At 40.2% G+C, this 20,464-nt stretch overlaps 1 protein-coding gene across 8 annotated transcripts in view; it reads right to left on the bottom strand.

The window, feature by feature from the left end:
- The window catches only part of Fars2 (phenylalanyl-tRNA synthetase 2, mitochondrial), a 453,335-nt gene that overhangs the window by 344,995 nt on the left and 87,876 nt on the right, over positions 1-20,464 (bottom strand). For 7 of the 8 annotated variants that reach the window (XM_063259825.1, XM_063259824.1, XM_013151333.3 and 4 more), the window contains one exon: positions 13,567-14,202. The exons of the other annotated variant lie outside the window; for it this stretch is intronic. In XM_063259825.1, the coding sequence (XP_063115895.1) occupies positions 13,567-14,178 (612 nt within the window). In that variant the 5' untranslated portion in view covers positions 14,179-14,202. The remainder of the gene's footprint in view (positions 1-13,566; positions 14,203-20,464) is intronic. 8 annotated transcript variants of the gene reach the window in all.

Here is a 20,464-nt window from a genome sequence, read left to right as displayed (position 1 = left end):
CTTGTTTTGATTTAAGCTTAATGAACAAAGCTTAAATAATATATACAACAAATTACCCAAACTCCAAAACATAACAGGACTCCAACTTTTACCAGCAGCATGAACCAACTCCATACCTGAGGCTGATCTCATGGCAGATCTGTCTTAACAACTTTCTAAACATAGGACCAAAGTTTCTATTTATTCATTCTGAAATGGCCACTAACCATGTTCCCTACCCTAGGGAAGAGGTTTTCAGATTCACACAGAAATTGTTCCTCTGACTTCCCCAGACATATTCAGTTCACCCCCTTATTCCTCCACAGAGCCTGAGTTTTAATTTTAATTGCCTCCCAATCCTCAGATCATCTCCACAGTGGATACCTGCTCATTCTGCTGTCAGGCTTCTCTACCACTCCATAAGTAGAAATAGAAAGCACTGCTCTTCTAATTACAAAATGAGCATGGGAATTACCCATAGAGAGACTAAAACCAACTCCTTGATACTGAATACGAATTATAGAACCTAGCAAAGAGCCTGTGACACCCCTTACACTATACACAGAACTCTAGATGTGTACATGGCGGGGGAGGGTAGTCGAAATCTCTCACTAGATTCTGAAATGATGAGAAGTTAACATTAGAAATCATTGAGATGAAAAGCTATCAATCATTTTACAAAGTTATATAAATTCTGTAACAGAAAAATAGTAACTTCTCAAGGTGATGTAATTCATTCAAGAAATTTATATCTTAAATTCATTTGAATAAACAGAAGTTTGCAATTTCACAGGGGCCTATCCCAGGATGAGCCAGGAGGATGACATTAGAAAGCAGGTCCTAGAACAAGAGTTCAGAAAGGGGACATTGAATTTACCTCTGAACAGCACATTACCAACCAAACAGCAGAGAGTGCAGTATCTGACATCTGAGAGTAGATGCAGGGGTCTAAACTGCTCGATGGGGCGTGAGTGTCACAGGACGCGGCTGGTTCTGAAGCTACCTGGTAAAGCCCCTCACCTACCAGCTGCAGGAACGGACAGTGTGAAATGATGCGATTCCACCCATAAGAGCAGCATTCGGTGATGTGCACTAAAGAAACGCGGTCCCCAAGAGGTGTGAGGTCCGCAGTGACAGAGCATAATATCACCGTAAAAAGATTTTTGTTACTTTCATACATCAATTAGGCTGGTGGAAAAGACACTGGTACTGTAATTATGTGAGCCTTCACCAGCAATTGTAGGCGGTAAATGGCACTAGTTTTCTGGCGATCTTAGAGGAATGAAATGGAAAGGATATTTTTCTGCTGAATGAATGGATGCTGTTACTGATTCAAGAGCATGGGCTTTTACTAGTCAGAGCAGCTGATATCCTTTATGCACTCCAGACACTAAGAACAAGTGACAGCTCATCTTCCTAAAGACTTCTGAACATTCAAAAAAGGGAGCAAGCTGACTCTTCCAGTACCCAATGTATTGCTTCTCAGCCACAAATCAATCCTTCACTGCCTGCTCTGTGAAAACTGAGTTGCCCCTGGAGATCCTTTCCTTTGCCAGGTGACACAATGTTAAAATGTCAGTAGAGTTCGCCAGATAGACGCTGCCATGGGAAGAGTTCTTGCTTGTCCCCTGGGCTCCTTTTGCCCAGCCAGCCCTGCAATGCAGAGGGCAGCACTTAGCCCCTCAGAGGTTTCCACAAGGGCCGGCTGCTTCTCCAGCACCCCCTGGGTCATTTTCACAGGGCAGTGCACCCCGCAAACCTCCTATTCAAAAGCAGCCTTTACGGCACCATGGAAGGCACCACTCAGCAAATCCCAGGAGTGGGTACCCAGCAGCTCCAGCGCGGAGACACCACTACCACTCTGCACCATCAGTGAGCCAGAAGGAGGGGATAAGGAAGGGACTGTCCCTTGAGTGCTCACTATGACCCATGATGTCCCAGCTGGCCCCCATAGCTGCTAGCCCTGAATTCTTCACAGTTCTCTACCTTTTATGGGCCTATTTTTTATCATCTCAATGCTGTGTTATGGTTGATATTGTTAATAACACATTTCCCCTCGAAGTCCGGAGCATGAGAACGAGCAGACGATGTCCAACCGGGCAAGCAGAGAGGTGACGCGCCATGCAGTAAGTGCATCAGCCACCATCTTCGACTGAGCGTGAGCCGCCTTCTTCTCCGCAGTGAGGGAGACATCCCAGGCCACCTTACTGCCTGCTGCTCTGTGCAGCCACAGGTCACACAGAGAAGACACAAGGCACCCTCGAGGAGTTAATAATTCATTGGAGACCCCAGAGAGACACAAACTAACGTTTCAAAGCAGTGAGCTGCTGAGAGCAATAGGGGGGGCAATAATTCTAGAGAGCAGTGATGGGTCTCACACCAAGAGCCTGATGGCTCCATCACACTGTAAGAAAGAACTAATTATCCACAAAAACCATGTGGCACAGTGGGGAAACTTCTCTCGCTTCCGATGGCCCTCTAAGCCCCTTTGTCCTCCAGAGTTGCAATGGTAGTGAACTCGAGTGGACAGTGGACTCCTGGCTGTGACCAGTTGCCTTTTACTTCCCTGTCAAGAGACAGAACTATAAGTAAACAGAGGGGAAGAAAGTGAAAGAAAAGCTGTTTTAATTTAAGTGTGTTTTAATTTGGCAGAGGGAGCTCTGCCTAAAAGATTTTTAAAGAAGAGATTAAGGAAACATGGGGGCTATAAACTATCAGGACCAAATTAAAATGCCCACAATAAAGCCCCTCCACATGAGGCTATTAAGGAAACCCAATAGCCACGTGGTGAAGAATAAAACTGTCATTTGGTGAGAGACAGAAAAGTGATCTGGGGCCAAAAGTAGGAAAAAAGGGACTAGCTTTGGCTTACCATGAGAGTAGCAGTAGGCAAGCTCTGAAAGAGAAGCCCAAGGAAAGAGGGGCGCTAATGAGCTGTGCAGAAAGAGGGACAGAATGCCAAAGGGGCAAAAACGGAACTTTCCAGTGATAAGTCAGAGCGGTCTCTGACAAGGAAACCACAAAGGACCCCAAGGGCCTTGTTCAAAACCAAGGGTGCCCACTACTCTCCTGTGAAATGAAGGAGGCAGGCGAGCAGCCCAGCTGGGGAGTGGGGGGTCCACACCCCTCCATGAAGAAGCGGTGAAGGACCAGGATGCTCTGGGGGAGGCGGGGGGATGAGCGGTGTGGGAACTTCCCCCGCAGACATCACGATGAAGACCAGTTCAGCAATGTGTTGTGGTCAGCGTTAGATCAAAAGCTTGTTTCTCTGCATATCTTCACTGATCTCTTCTGTAAAATATTTGTCTGCGTATATTTAAAAACCACATTTACCAGGTAATATTTACGGTTTCTCTATAACTACCTCCCCATTTTTAGACTTAGGGTCTTATAGTTCACAGGCTGCTAAAACATCCTAGGGACAAAGATAAATTCTTATGAAAGAGTAAACAAGAATTTGTGAGTACAAATAATGTGTTTAAAGTTACTACCTCCATCCCTTCATGAAAGAAAATGTATTCTAACACCCAAGAAGCAAGAAAACCTTCTCATGATAAAAGGGCCCTCTGAAAGGTATTAATTACCTTCATAAAACTTACGACACTGTGCTTCTGTTTTCAGTTTTTCTGCAAGAGCACTAACAACTTGCTTGGGACCAGGGCTCATGGACCAGGTTGGGTAAAACACTCGAGTAGGATGAGAACCAAAATAGACATAAACTTTCCTTCTCTTTTTTGTGGTACTGGGAATTAAATCTGGGCCTTTACACCCAGCTGCATCCCCAGCTCCTTTTTTAACTTTTAGGATAGGATCTCATTAAATGCTAGATTGTCCAGACTAAGCATCAGCAGCAAACTAACAAAACAAGGACCCTACGTTCAAGATAGAAGAAAAACCCCTGGATGTCTCTCTCTATATACAATTCCACACTTCATCTGCAGGCACTAAGGGTGCAAGATGCTGACTAGCCTGAACCAGGTACAAGAGGAAATTAGCGTCTTTCAGCATGGTCCAGGTGTGAACTTTTTAATTAACCTTTTAATCAGATTAAATGGTCACAGAGTTTACATGGGCTCCCTCTGGTGGGTCTTCCCAGTACACGAAATCTGTGTGAAATCTGCCATGCTTTGCAAAATAAACGTCTCAATAAATGCTTTAAGAAAATTTAGTTTCAAAGCTGTAAATGGGTTCTCAAACATTTTATATTCAAGTTCCTTCTATTTTCCTAAAAATCATAACATTTTGTTTACTATGGGAAGAATATGATTCCCACTGCACAGGTTGTCAACCCGAATTTTGGTGGCTGGCACGCCCAGGTATGTGTTCACACCTACCCACCTGATTTTCTAATTGAAACATTGCCTGTGTACATAAAGAGAGAGTGTACCAGCAAGTATATAAGAGCAAGCGTTGTCAGGCAAATGCCTTGGGCATATTTTGAGTGTATAAGTGTGTCATGTTTAAAGAATAATAAAAGCACATACTTGTGTTCTCATTACCTATAATCCACTTTCAAAAAAGAGAAAAGTAGCAAAAACTTGAAAGCCCCTCCTGCCCTTCTCCACTGACATCAGATCAATCCTCACAGAAGTAAGAACTAAATTTTTGGCTCATTATTCCACTGTTCTCCTTTATAAGTTTTCCACATTCGTATGAACCCTTAGGTAATGTATCAGCTAATTCTGCCCTTTTCTTTCAACTTTGTGCACATTTGATCACACAGTGTAAGCTTCTGCAATTTTGTTTTCTTGCTCGATATGACTTTTTATTCATTCACATTGATGCATATGTTGCGATTCCTAGTCTGCAGACACATGACAGTGGGTGCCACAGTGTTAATACATCACAATTTATCTCTCTGTTAATCTTCTTGGTGGAGATCTATGTTGCTCCAATTTGGAGCTAATAATGATACTGTTGTGAACATTCTCATCTACATTCTGAATGATGTCCTCAATATCTGCAGGTGAGAGGGCAGTTACAGGTGCAGGATTTGATCCTTCCCAGAACGTTCCACGACTTCATGTACCTTCCAGCTTTGCATTAGTGCACTTTTTCCTATGGGATTCTTTTTTTTTTCATACTGAGACCTCTTAATATGTTCAACACCCATAGTCTATCAATTATACAAATAGAAAACACCTCCTCTCAACATGTAGCATCTCAGTGTTTATCTAGTCACTATTTGTTTACTCTAGCTTATCTCTACTTCATTTATGGAGTCTTAATCCAACAGTCTTAACTTAATAGGGTCAACTTCAGTACTTTTTTTCCCTTTATGGCTTTTTCTTAAGGATTCCCATATTTCAGATATAGTAATTTACTGAGATAATAATGATAATCTCCTATATTTTCTTCCAAAATTTTGAGAACCTATTTTTGATGAATGGGTTGTTAACTCAGCCAGAAATAAGTTTTGCATTTGGTGTGTGGTACAATTTTTCCCTAGATAATTGTCACAGAAGAATTAATAATGAATCCATCCTATCTCTATTTATTTATATATCACTCCTACTTGATAGAAAGTTCCCAAATACAAGTAGAAGGGTTTCAAATTTCTGCCATTGCTAAGCCATCTCAGTAACTAAGAACTGTAAGTTTTAATATATAGTCAGGTATATACCCTTATACTTATGCTGTGCCTCTAAATATTAAGACTAGTCTTCAAGCTTTTCCAAAGTACACAGTAGATATTTTGATCAGACTTAGTCTGAATTTATAATTTTGGGAGAATTACCATCTTTATAGTAATGTTTTCCTACCTGTAAAATTATGAACATGGCATACTTCTTTGGCTGTTCTTTGTATTTCTCCCTTTTGACACTGGACATTGAACCCACACTGAGCTACATCTCTGGCCCATTTGTTATTTTGAGATAGGGTCTCAACAATTGGTAAACTTGCCAGGCTGGGCTCAAACTCACAGTCTTTCTGCCTGAGATTATAAGTGTGCTGGAATTACAAGCATGCGCCACTAAGCCGGAATAGTATTTCTCTTTTTTCCCCTTTTAACTATATATTGTAATATTTAAAATTACATAAATATTTTGAATATCTTATGCAAGATCTTATTCCTACGTACTTCAAAGTTTCAGTTGATACTATGAAGAAAATTTGCATTCCATTATTAATTCATAACTGGTTATCATATATGGATAAGAAACACACTAATTTTTCTAATAGTGCTCTTGTACCCAGTAACTTTGCTAAATTATCTTATCAGTTATAATAATTAGTCTAGATATTATTTTAATTTGCTTGGTAAATCATATCATCTGCAAATAAAGCAGGTTTAGTTTATGTTCCCCAATGCTTATCATACCTTCAATTTCACTTTTTATTTTACTACATAAATGAAAATTGATTGTGTAGGCTAATCTTGATAAAAAAATTTATGATTTACTAGTAATTATGATGACTAATGTAAGTGCTTGACAGATATCACTTATAAAATTCATTAAGATCTTTTCTGTTCCTAGTTTGCTATAATTTTTGATCATGAGTCATCAAATGCTTTTTTAATGCCACAAGACAGTTAAATGTCAACAAATTCTTTTCTTACAATTACTGACATAATCATACATTTTTCCTCCTATCAGTCAATATAGTAAAATGCAATAAATATGTAACAATCAAATAGAACACACTATAACAATGAATTAAATCTGCCATTATTTTATTCCATAATTATCTGTTCATTTAAACAGAAAATGACTGATATTCACGAAGATGAAACGCCTAAAATCTTTTTTACCTATTTCAATATTAACACACATGATAAAATGAGCCTGACATCTTGTTCTTTATTATATAAAACAGATGACACAAAGCCTTTCACAATTTGGTAAAAACACATGTTTAAGATTATGTGAGACTGATGGAAGAGAAGCTATGAATTACGATTTAGCTGCTTTCATTTTTCTATTACATGCTAATATGTTCTGCCCTCTTAAAAAATCCTAATAGTTAGCTTCCCATGAAAACACAGACTGTCTCACTTTTATCACACAGTACATGCTCCAAGCTTTTTGACTGTCTGATCCTAATGGTTTACTTTGGTCTTTTTATTAACTTTCTATTATGAAGATTTCAAACACACGCACACATTGAAAGAATAATGATTCGTCATGTATCCAATTACCCAGCTGAATTACAATTCAGGACTGATCATCTTACATCAAATCTCAAACATCTAACTCTTTTCCTACATTATTCTGAAGAAAATCTCTGCTCTCATAACATCTGTCCTAAAGCTACTTCATTACTGCATTACTGAAAAAAAAGTATTATCCTCAAAGCCAATAATTTTTTTTAAAAACCTTTATTTTTACATATCCAGTTAATGTTCAAATTTCCAATAGTATCAAATGTTGCTTTCTTTTTCCTTTAAAAATACTTTGTCATGCCAGGAGTGGCAGCCCACATCCTGCACTCTACAAAACTACAGCAGGAGGATTACAAATTTGATTGAGCAGAGCTTGGGAAACACAGCAACTTAGCAAGATTCTGTCTTGATCAAAATGAAAAAATAAAAAAGACTGGAGATACAGTTCAGTGAAGATCCTGGGTTCCATCTCTGCTACCAAAGAAACTTTTGCCCTTGATAAGATCTGTACATTGTGACTGGCTATAATTTCTTTTAACTTTGAGGTACCAATTCTCCCTCTTCTATTTTTCCTGCCATTCGCTTGCAGACATTCAGTCCTTTATACTGAAAAGCAGTTCTGCTCAAAATGTGGCAACAGGGCAGTTTTAGATTTCCAGCAAACAAGTCATGAACTGAGACACAGGTCTACCACACACAGGAGATACACAGACTGAGCACATACAGCTCAACACCATTTGATTTCTTTTTCGGAAATAAGATAAAACAAATTTCATAACAAAATAACAGGAAAATAAAAATAGCTAATATACTACATGTTGTTATCTTTTAGGGGATGCTCAGAGTATAAGATGTGGGCATAAAAACTTCTCCGATAGGTATCAGCACAAACCTTCCTTTTCAAAGAACGAAGAGACACTAACAGTATAACTGACTTGCATTTTTCCCTTTTCCCTTCCTTCCTTTCCCATTTCCCCCATGACAATTTCTCTTTTTTTTTGGAACAGTTTCTTCCCAATTCACAGTACCAACTGTGCATTTCAGGACCTATTTCCTAATTCAGCTTCTCACACTAGTGAGACTAGACAATGTTAAACACATGGGTCTGGTTCATTTCACTTAGGAGTATGGTCTCAAGTTGCATCCATTTACCTATAAAAGCCTCAAGTTTATCATTAATTATGGCTCAGTAATACACACATGCACACACACACATACCTTTTTTTATTGATTCCTTGGCTGATGGGCATTTGGGTTGTATCTGAGATTTAGTTATTACAAATTGGGCTTCTGTAAACATGGTTGCACATGTATCACTGCGGTGTGAGTTTTTTAATTCCTCTGGGAAGATACCTAGAAGGGAAATAGCTGGATCCAATGGGATCTCGAATCCTAGTGTTTTGAGGAATCTCCACACTGATTTCCATAGTCGTTGCACCAGTCTACACTCCCACCAACAGGAGAAAAGGGTTTCTTTTCTCTATAGCCTCTCCAGCATTTGTTATTGATTTTTTTTTAATCATAGCCATTCTTTCTACGGTGAAACGGAATCTCAATATTACTTTAATTTGCATCTCTTGATCCAGTGATGTTGAACTTTTTCTTATATATTTATTTGACATTCATATGTTTTCATCTGAGAAGTGTATTCAGATGCCCATTTTTTGATTGGGGCTTTGAACTTGGGGGTTCTGATTTCTTTTAATTCTTTGTACATTCTAGATAAAAGTACTTTGTCTGGGGATCAACTGGTTAAAACTTTTTCCCACTCTGTGGGTTGTCTTTTCACTTTATTGGTGATTTCTTTTACTATAGAAAAGAGTTTTAATAAGATGAGCACTCAATTGTCGACTCTTTGAAGTATTTCCTGTGCAGTCTGGATTTTGTTCATGAACTCTCTGCCTACACCTATGTCTTCAAGATTTCTATCTACTTTCTATTCCAGTAGATTTAATGCCTCTTTTAATATTTAGATCTTGGACCCACTTTGGCTTTAGTTTGGTACATGGTGGTAGGCACAGGTCCAGTTTTAGTCTTCAGCATGTAAAAAGCCAGTTTTCCCGGCACCATTTATTAAAGAAGTTATCTTTCTTCCAATGCATATGTTTGGCCCCTTTTGTCAAAGGTAGGTGAGTGTGTTTGCAGTTGTGCCTGCACTATTCAATAACATGTGAAGGTGTCTAGCCAGCCATGGAGGCACACAACTCTGAATTTCGAATTCCCGGTAGTCTGAAGTGGCCGAGGCAAGAGGACTGTAAGCTGGAGCTAAGCCTGGGCTAATTAGTAACTTAGCTTGACCCTGTGTCTCAGTTACTTTTCTGGTTGCTGAGCCAAAATACCCAACACCCAAAATTTAAAAAGGGAACATTTATTTCAGCTCAGTTTGTAGAGGTTTCAGCCCATAGTCAGTTGGTTCCAAGGCAAGGCAGGATGGCACAGGAGCATGGCAAAGAGGTGTCTGACTGTCCTTCCGGTGACCTTAGTAAAGTTGGTTCTTCTGTGAGGTCCTTAGGGAGGGTCTCCTGCTTGGACACCGTAATGCCCCTCTGTGACCCGAATCTCTGACAGTGTGGAGCTCCTGGCTGCCAGCTGTGACCTCTGCCACTTGTGAGGACCTCACCCAGTGGTGCTGCCCCACTGGTGCCTATGGTTTTAGGTTTTGCGGTTTCAGTTATTCTATCCTTTTGAACAGATCAGGGGTACTGTGACTGTCCTCCTGTCCTCCTTTCACTTTTAAGAGGATCGTGTCTGCTTTTAGCATTTCAAATTGAATGCTGAGTTCATTGGCTTTTTTTAATGTTTTAAAATAAACCTAATTTAAAGTTAACTATAACAAAATTGCTTTTTAAGCTACATCCCATGAGTTTTGATTTTATAATGTCCACTATGATTACATGATTTAATGGGCTCTTCCAAGTTTTTCCACATTAAAGCGACCATTTCCCATCACACAGGAACAGTCTGATGTGAGTAAGTTCACTGAGAGTGAAAACAATTTGCAAAATATTAAAAACTTTTCTCAGATTCACGAGTCTGGTGTTGTAAGTTTTTAGTCTCTAAGACTCTGGCAAACTTCAGCATCTTTTCTATTACTTTCTCCATAAACTAGAAGGTAACCAGGCAAGCACACATATTTTTATGTTATTGTTTTACTTTCACTTAAAAACTATCAACTATCAATTAAAAATAGACATTTTATATTCCATATGACCATACACCTCTGACTCAAATACAGAAATACACAAATCCATATACAAATAGAATTTTAAAGTAAACACAGCTCAAGCTAATCATGCTTTTCAGATTTCCCGTACTGTTACTCCTTTTTCCACTTAATATGGTTCAGTTTCTGATTGATCATCTTCTATCATGATCTTAAATTTGCCAAACTCAACTTTTGATTTTGTTTTATGGATTAAGGTTATCATAACAGGTGCAGAGAAGCAATAATTCACAAAGCTTCTTTGCTAATGTTTTATAGTCATTATTCCTAGTAACCATCTCTTCATCAGTTCTACGCGACCTAGTGTTAACATTGCCACACCAGCTTGTCTCTTCATAGTTACTCGATATAACCCCTCCTGGCCTTTATTTTCAAGCCCTAATTTGCTCGTTTCAGGTTTCTCTAAATGTCCACTCTGATAATGAGTGTCTTTCATTACTAAGTTTAACCCACTTAATTTAGGAATATCAATACAAACTGTCACCTATGCTTAAATCCTTGAGTTTTCTATTCACCATAGTTTATTTTCCTATCTTTTTCCTGATTTCCACTAAACTAACATCAATCCCCACACTCCTCCTCTTGAATCTGTCAGTGTGGAAGGTGCAGATTGGGCTGCAGTCTAACTTTTTCCCAACAAATTCTGGTTTATGCAGTGTTGCCATCCCTTCCCTAAAAATAAGAACCTCAGCAGACTCCACCTAGTGATTGCTCCCTCCAGTTAGCTAGTTTTTTATGGTCTTCATTTTATTTTTATCCAAGACAAAATGTTTTTCCCTAAAATTAATAGTTGAATGAATATACTGCCGTAGTACATTTATTTCCATGCTTATTATTGCTTCTTCTACCCTGTAACTCTACAACCACATTACTTCTTATTGAAATGTGTTATGATGGTTAAAATAATGATCACAAAGATTAACTTTAACAGGATATCATATAATTTTTAAAAAATTAGATATTAGTAGCATGATCACACCTATCTAAAAAACCCCACAGAAAGGAAAAGTAACAGAAAGGAGCCAAAAATGAGGGCATCCACCTTTAATTCCACCACTCTGGGAGGCTGAGGGAGCAGGATTCCAAGTTCGAGCCCAGCCAGGCAACTCTGCACCTTAATGAGACCCTGCCTTAAAACGATGAAAAGGTCTGGGCATGTGGCTCAGTGCAAAGGCCACAGGTACAGTCGCCAGCACCATGGACACACGCACGTGCACACACACACACAGAAAAACTGTTTCTTTGTAGCTTAAAATTAGATCAGACTGAGTAAAAACACTTCAACTGAAAGCAGGAATTCAAAACGCATCCCCTCTCCTCTCCTTCCCAACCACCATTCTTGAGGCAAAAGCTTCCCCTGAGTCCACAGCAAGAGCCACTTACAAAGCAGGGTCGTGGCAACACGCAGAACACAATGCACATGGCAACACACTCAGAAGACATGGGTTCTGGTTCAGAAGACTCAGAAGACTGCCTGGGTGGCCTTGGGCAGGTCACTGAACCTTTCCAGATCTTCAGTTCACGTAGAAATAATCTACCTCACAGATTTGTATTAAGAGAAATAAATGAAGGCTGCATCTTACCAGCCTGTAAGGAGAGTCGATGCATGCGTGTGTGTGAACATACATTTTTAATTATAAAGCAAAACATCATCGGCCTACATTAGCCATGTGAACCCCAAACAAATATGAACCAAGGCAAAGGCTAATTCTCTGCACCCTGGCTACTGTCCACTTTCTGTGGTAGCCCAGATTGTGCCTCTATCACAAGGCTGCAGTCTCACGTCCTTCATGGCCTCCTTCACTATTTCCTTGGAGTGGGAGCTGAAATGAGCACCCATCCAGTGCCCTGAGCTGGACGTCAGATTGCTGGCACCACAGCTCTGCATGGAGACTAAGTGTAAGTGGCATTCTAACACTGGTTGTATTTCCCAGACTCCACTCTGTCTGTTTGTACCCTTTTAGTTCCTGATACGGCCATGTGCTTATCAACAGTTATCTGAACTTAGAAAGCAGTCAGCTATTTCAAGCAGTAAGAATGTACATCTAACCCCCCTGAGATCCAGCATGGAGCAATTTTGTTGTAGAAGACAAACCTAAGCTTCCATTATCATAGATTCACAGGATAACACATCCTGAGGAACAGAAGGGAAAGGAAAGCAGGAGGGAGCTCCAATCAGTTGCCTCCTATTAAGTGACTTATTTAATAGGACATAACCATAGATACTTACTAGCCTAAGGATCCTATTTGTTTTCATATTATCAGTTCATTTATCTTGTGTCTACAAGAGAGATCTCTGTGACCATAATTATTCCTCCTATCCCAATAAAAAAAGTTTGGGAGGAGGATTATTACAGGAATAAGTGAAATACTTCCTGAGAGTACTTAATTCAGGGGTTTTTTTGGCAAGAAAAATGTAGATGGGTTTTACAATACAGTATAAGAATGATGAGCAAGCAGTGTCACAAATGTTTTAGAAAATGGACTCAGGCTCTTTAAGAGTTTTCATAGTTTGCAAAAAAATATATATGTAATGTATTGAAATAACATTTAACAAATGCAAGGGTTGGGTGCTTTAAATACTGGCCACAATATCTGCCTTCCTGATCAAGAAGACTCCAGGCATCCAAACCCAAACTCTGCAGCTATGGTGGTGTGTGATGTAACCCCAGCACTCTGGAGGCTGAGGCAGGAGGCTTGCAAGTTTAAGCCCAGCCAGACACACATTTCCAGAACTGTAGCACTAAGGCATCCCACAGCATCATACAGAGTAGGAGAGAATAGAGAGGGGGAGAGAGCTCAGGGGAAAAAGCAGTTTACAGTTGGAGCCCTGTTCCCTAGTCCCCTAAGGTATAGAAGAGGCTCATTAATCTCAGACGCCATGAAAACATAATTAACTTCCACTGACCGAGAACCAAGACAACCTGAGCACAGGGTCCCATGTGGCACTTTCAGGCATCTCAGGGAAGGGTGCCTCTGATGCACGGAGGACCCTTTCACGAGCAGCACCGAGAAAGGCTGGTCACTATGGGGAGCAAGGATAAGGACTGATATGGAAACAGAAAGATCCACTGATCTCTTAGTTATTAACGCAATCAGTCAAGTATATGGAGGAAAACTGATGTCCAAAGCCATCATGAAAGATAGATGATGGCTCACTAAATCAAAAGCAGATCGAGCACAACTCCACTGGTTTCGCTGAAGTAAAAACAAGATGTCGATGCTGTGCTGTAATAATGAGAAACACATCAGGACTCACCTCGTGCTTGGAGAAGAGCCGGACCCCCTCCAGCTGGTGAAAAACTGGGTAGTGCTGGCAGTCGATCTGGTCACGCCGGTAGACATCGCCCACCACCAGGAAAGCGTCCAGCCCTGCGTGCAGCAGGTCCCACTGGTGCGCGGACGTGTGTGCTCTCAGCATGTGAGTCCGGTTCAGGTAATAGTTGTCCCCCTTCTTCCTGCTGGGGTGGTCAGCTGGGATGAGCAGGCTGTCAAAGTTCTGCCAGGTGGTGACCACGGGAGAAAGGTTGTCATAGACAGAGAACAGCGGTGTCCCAAAGCGGCCCACATACTGCTTGTAGAAGTGCTCCTTCACCCTCTCCTTGATTAGCCACAGCGGGTGGTGCCGCTGGTTGTGCAGGTTCCTGCCAACCTTGGACAGGACTTTCTGGGTGAGGTTGGTGTGGTCATCTTGGAGGTAGGATTTGCCCAGCAGCTCTAGAACACTGCCCGGAGCTCCACGAGCGGCGACATCTGACGCGGCTGGCCTCGAGCCCCATGCCCGATGCTGGTGGCCTCTGCAGACATGACTGGCCCTCCTCACCAGGCAGATGTGTGCGTGGGCGACTCTCCTGAGAGCTGAACAAACCATCAGGGAAACCTGTGCCTGCAGGTTCTGGAAAGAGCACACATGCAAAGCACGGGTGAGGCTTCCTCTGGGACAGCAAGGGGGTCCTCTTGTTTGCCACCAGCTCCCCTTTCCTATCAACAGGAAGGTGTCCTAGCATCACCTCCATACAGCGGGAAGATCAGTTAAGAAAATCTGCTAATGGAGGCTGCTATGCTTAACTGTGACCCCTCTGAAACTCACAACAGTGTAAAAGGGAGGACTTTGAAGAGGTGATAGCTCATGAGGGATCCACCCCCTGCATAGACTAATCCCATTACCACAAGTGGATTAGCAGTGGGGGTGTGGTCTCCTAAAAAGGGATGAGTTTGGACCCACCCCACCCTCTCCACCCACCCAGGGTGGTGCAAAAGAAAGGCCTTTGCCAGATGCCAGCATAGGATCTCAGCCTTCCCTGACTTAGAACTGTGAGAAATGACTTTCTTTTCTTTATAAATTACCCAGTTTGTGCTATTCTGTTACAGCAGCACAAAACAGATTAAGGTTTAATGTTTAATGCACAAAATCAAAAGTATCTTGAAAGCCATGTTTAGATTCCTAATTTCTAGTTCCACTTGTCTCATCATTTAGATTTTCTAGCTTTTAGAAATTTCCCTCACTATACTGCCATATTCTAAACTCTTCATGTGGGATAAAACTTTAAGGTGGTAACTTCTTTCATTTTTACTACTTCCTAACCAAAAAAGCACTTTTTAAAATTAATGTTCTTAATTATATCAATTAATGAGTTTCACTATGTTACTTCCTATGCACATATAGAAAACATTAAGCATTAGAGATCCTGGGGCCAGAAAACTTTATAAGGATCACTTGAAATCTTTGGTCCACTTATTTAGAGCCTTATCAGCGCCTCATAAATTAGACAAAGCACGGGATCACATGCAAACCTCTGAGGATAGAAGAAAAAAAATATCTTAAATAACCATGCTTCTTCTTGTCTCTACCTTCTGTCCTACAACTACAAAATTCAGCTTACCTTGGACAGAGCATGCCTTCTGGCTTCTGAATTATTTCACCAAGTGGCAAAAAGATTATTAAAAACGCTTTGTCAATGTTTTGAATAAAGGACTTTAGGTGGTCATAATCTTTATTTCATAATATTTAAAAATAAATGGAAGACCTAAGGAAATGTTACACAAAGTGATAGACTAACAGACAGCTAAACTATTTTATTTATTCATGACCTTGTGCCTGCCAAGCAGTCCTTATGCTGCTAAACCAAATCCCCAGCCTATCTGAAACAATTTTTATAAACATTAAATAATATAAAATAAAAACATTTTTATTTTGCTTGTTTGTTTTTGTTTTGTTTTTATTTTCATCAGTACCAGGGATCGAACTCATGACTGCCTGCTTGCAAGGCAGGCGCTTATGCCACAGAGCTAAATCCCCACCCCAACATTTTTATTTTGCAAAAATGCGTATTTCTACTGCACCCACAATAAAACAGGCATAAGACTGAGTGTACTGGAGAAGGGACACAGGGCTGCCAATAAACTGAGTACCGATCCAGATTAAAATGAAGAAATTGAAGAAGGAGAAGGAGAATGAGGAAGAAGACTAGGAAGAGCAGGAGGGAGAGAAGAAGGAAAGGAGAAAGAGAAAGGGAGAAAGAGGAGGAGGGAGAGAAAGAAGGGGCAAGGAGAAGAGGGAAAGAAAAATGCCAAGGTCTAATAACGTCACCAAATTTCCCAGCCAAAGGTCTCCTCAAAGTCAGCCATTCGCCACTCAGATGAGGTGATGAAAATGTACATACGGCGGAACAAAATCTGTCCGTGCTCACAGCAGAAGTAACACAATGGTAAAAAGATTCCGGAGCTTTAAGTGTTCTTTCCCCAGCCCCACGAAGCCAGTTTTAAATCTCCTCAGGGGTCTCGGTAATGAGAGAGAGTCACATCTCAATGTCATAAATAATTTCAGTTCATAAACCTAAGTCACTCAAATCTTCTGACGTTTGGAATTTGAAGTTATTGAGCTACATTTTTTTTTTTGTCTTTTTCATTTTTATTGGTACCGGGGATCAAACTCACGACCACCTGCTTGCAAGGCAGGTGCTTCTGCCGCTGAGCTAAATCCCCAGCCCCGCTATTGAGCTACTTTAACTCTTACAATACTATGTAGTTATTTTACTTCAAGGGCCAAGCAATCATATCAAGGAAACACAATTTCATGTAAGAAGCTGCACAAGGAGAGAATTATATTTCTCCAAATAACCCACACTAGCATGTAAACGGGCAGCACAGTTTACTGGATTCAAAATTAGAAAGGAGAATAATACCTAATTCCAAATTAAGTGTTGTGCTTTCTGGAATACTGTTTATTAGAAGCCTGTATACAAGTCCTTCACCTAAAACTACACCTAAAACTTCACCTAAAATTCTCAGATACTCAAAGAACTCTGGATGTATTCACTCGCGGAATTATTGTGTCAGAACTGCATCAAAAGCGACTTTGACTGAGCTTCACCTGAAATCTGTCTTCCCATCTAGATTATTCAGCAACTTGTCACGGCAGTGAACGTGAATTTTAAACACACAAATGCAGTCTTACACAGCTTAGTACAAAGCCATGCTGTTAGGTTGTTAGCTACCTGATTCGGCACCCACAGCAAGACACAAGAAAATATTTCTTCCTTCCAATGACATAATGCTGTTATGCAAAGCTCCAAAAAAGGTGCTTTTAGGCAGTGATTGATGGTTACCAACTCTGCTTCGCCTCAGTTTCTAGTTCCTCCCATACACAACCCATTGTATGTTCCCACAGCTTCACCCCATCAAAATGAAAAGATATCTCTTGCACGGGTGAGAGCAATATTTGAAAACAAATGTAAAGGACATAAGATGGTATCTTGAAGGAACGAAATGGGCACTTGGTAAGGACAACAATTATTTATTACTAATCATTACTCCTGGGAGTCAGCTGTGAGATGTCCAAATAGTGGGCATGGTAGTCAAGTCCACTTCTCTGCAAGGCTGCCCAGCTAAGTAAGTAACACTTCTAAAGCTATCTGATACACCTCTTATATAGTCCGGTATTATGCTTGGGCTCTATTTTGGTTTTAGGCTATGGCCACATTGAGAATGCTTTCCACTTTCTTTACCACTATAAATCTAACAAAGTGAACACAAAGGTAAAACTGCAAATAGAGGTTTGTTGTAGAATGAAGGAATTTCATAGGAGTCTGAACGATGCTCTCAGCCTCTATCTTCTACCATGTAAAAGAACCATGAGGTACCAACAGGAACGCCCCTGGACCAGAAGTTTCTCTCAGGGCCAGTTAGCTTCATAAAAAAGGCCACATACAGTCAACACCACGCAGCAATGATGAGACACACCCGATAGCCCCAGATGCAGTACTTCAATGGTATCTACTGAGAAAAAAGTGAAGCTGGACTCGTCCACACACACACGTTTTACTCTACAGAACAATGGTAAGGAAATGGCCAACTCCCATGAATGTATACACAGAAAGGAGCACATCAAGAATGTTTTTGTTCTTTCAGGCCAGCATGGAAACAAAGCAAATGTCTATAAACAGGCAGTTTCTTATTTTACTGGTAGTAATGTTCCTAGGAAGCAATTCAGAATTCTTAAAAGATTTTTTTCTTCTTATTTTTTTTTTATCGGGACCAGGGATCAAACTCACAACCACGCGCTTGCAAGGCAGGCACTTATGCCACCGAGCTAAATCCCCAGCCCCTGGGAATTATTAAAAGATTTAAAAGTGTTCATATGCTTTGACAGGATAATGATGCTTCTCAGAACCTGACAAAGAAAGAATGTACATGAAGACAGAAACTGTTGTGGTTGAAATAGGAAGTGAACCAAAGGCTCATGTATTCGGAGCTCAATCCCCAAGAAACAACAGTCAGAGGTGGAGCCTAAAGGGTGACTGGATCACAAGGATTAATCCACTGCACAGCCATAGCTGAATGAGCTATTGAAATGTAGGGCCCCACTGGAGGAAGCAGGTCACTAGCAGCACACTCTTGAAAAGCGAATCTGGTTCCAGGCCCTTTCCTGTCTGGCTCTTTCTCAATCACTCTGCTTCCACAAGGCTACCATTAGGTGAGAAGCTTCCCACCATAGTGTCTCTGCCTCGGAGCCAGCCATGGACTGAACCTCAAAACCATGAGCCAAAGTAATTCTTTCCTTCTTTAAGTTAATGCTATCAGACATTTGGTCACAGCAATGGAAAGCTGACTAATACAAGTTGATGTAAAGAAGTTTCATTTCAGCATTATTTTTTTTTTTTGTCTTTTTCCTTTTTATCGGTGACAGGGATCGAACTCATGACTGCCTGCTTGCAAGGCAGGCACTTATGCCACTAAGCTAAATCCCCAGCCCCTTATTTCAGCATTATTTACAATAAAAAAATATATAGGTAAGAAAATGTCCCAAAATGAGAATAATGAAGCAAATCAGAACTATATGATAAAATCTTATGCAGTCATTGAATTTAAAGGTAGAAAAGTTTTACTGCTATAACTATATACCTATAATGTGTATGCCAAAATAACTACCTATGTATAATGTGATAAATAAGACATAAAATTGTATAATTGCTAGAGAGAGAGAGAGAAAGAGAGAGAGAGAGAGACATAGGCACAGTATATAAAAAACCATAGGAAAAAACAGGCAAAAAATTTAGTAGCAATTAACCTTGGTATTTTTATACTTTATACTTTGATCTCAATTTTCTAAATATACATGTGTCATGTTTTGAAAAAATGGAAATGTCATAAGAAAAAGTTATTTTAAAATATGTTTAGATGAGTTCTAGCTATTTTAATGGCCTGCATTAAACCCACCTATATAAAGAATAAATGCCAGTATAAATATAATACTGCCAAAGGTAGTTATATGCAGTGACCAGCTAGGCAATTATTTTTTCTAAAAATGCAGGTAGTATGGTAGCATACAAAACTTATTTACCTTTCCAAGATTCTTTCCCTTGGTAAAAATCAAATGTCTAATATTTTCCTGAGACCTTTACAGCTTCCAAATGGTAATACCTGATGTTACACCAATTACATAGTTCACTGTTACATCCATGAAAGAAATCTTAAACACATTAGAGATATCATGTTAGGCTGCATTTTAGCTGGAAGAAAATATTTATTTCTAAGGAAATTAATCATTAAAGTTTAGGTTACACTACACGAATACCTGTGCTATTCATACAGTTCATGATAAGAGCGGCTCAAGGACCTTAAAGAAGCGGGTGCATGGGTACTGCCATCACGGTGCTAATGACCAGCATCGATCAGGGCATCTAAGCAGGACTCACTACATCCTCCCCCAGGGATGGGCCAGGCCTATCAGGGTGGCCTTTTAAAAGGCTTAACCTGCCTCCTTGCAAGCAGCCTCTCCTGAACTGGGCAACCTCTTCCTCACTGTCATCACCACACACTGCTCAGGGTTAGTCTTGATGAGAGTGTATTTTCACTCCATAGCAGGAAGTGTTTCCTGCTATGCTCACGATATCATTATCATCAGCCTCCTCCAAGTTGTTAAATTTAACACCACTCCAGCAGTTTCCCCAACCTGCATGAAATTTAGCATTTATCCAACTTACTGTTTTGACTTATCAACTTTTGGTATATAAAGAGAAGTGTGATATCTTTTCATTAGTGATACGAACCACTTCGATGTCTATTTTTAGGTTTCTTTCAAACATCATGCTAGCCCAACACTGGTGTTAAGCATTTGCTAATGTTGAATTACCAGCCTTATTTCAAGTATCAATAATTGCATAAACAGTACTTTAAAGGTTGTATTCTTTCCAAAGGTCTTGGAACTCTAGAAATCTATTAACTATACGAAGTATACAGTTCTGTTGTTTTTAATGTGTGCACACTCATTGAAGGGCATGATATTCCTTGGCCACTAGGATGCACTAAAGATATCATGATGCTGCAAAACCAAATATTTAAAAACATTTCTTTCACAAGGAATTGAAAGGTAGATTATTTAGATGAGGTAACTAGTGCAACAGTTGCCTAAGAATAATAAATCTTATATTTCTTCTAGTCTAGCTTATCCTTAGCCAGCATGTGTTGCTGGTAGGAATACTGAACTGGTATCAGTGTTATGGTTTGTATCCAGATGTCTCCCCTAAGGCTCATGCACGCATAGGTGGGGCTCTGGGGAGTGACTGGATCACGAGTGTGTAATACTGGATTAGTCCACTGATCGGCTTATCATAGTTCTGGGTGTGGGTGATAAATATACTGAGGAAGGAAGACCT

This window comes from Cavia porcellus, unplaced genomic scaffold (assembly GCF_034190915.1).
Source record: "Cavia porcellus strain 051 isolate PalLab524CR breed Dunkin Hartley unplaced genomic scaffold, mCavPor4.1 scaffold_13, whole genome shotgun sequence".
Classification (NCBI taxonomy): Eukaryota; Metazoa; Chordata; class Mammalia; order Rodentia; family Caviidae; genus Cavia; species Cavia porcellus.
The sequence above is the reverse complement of the archived record's forward strand: the minus strand, read 5'-3'. Positions and strand labels throughout refer to the sequence as shown.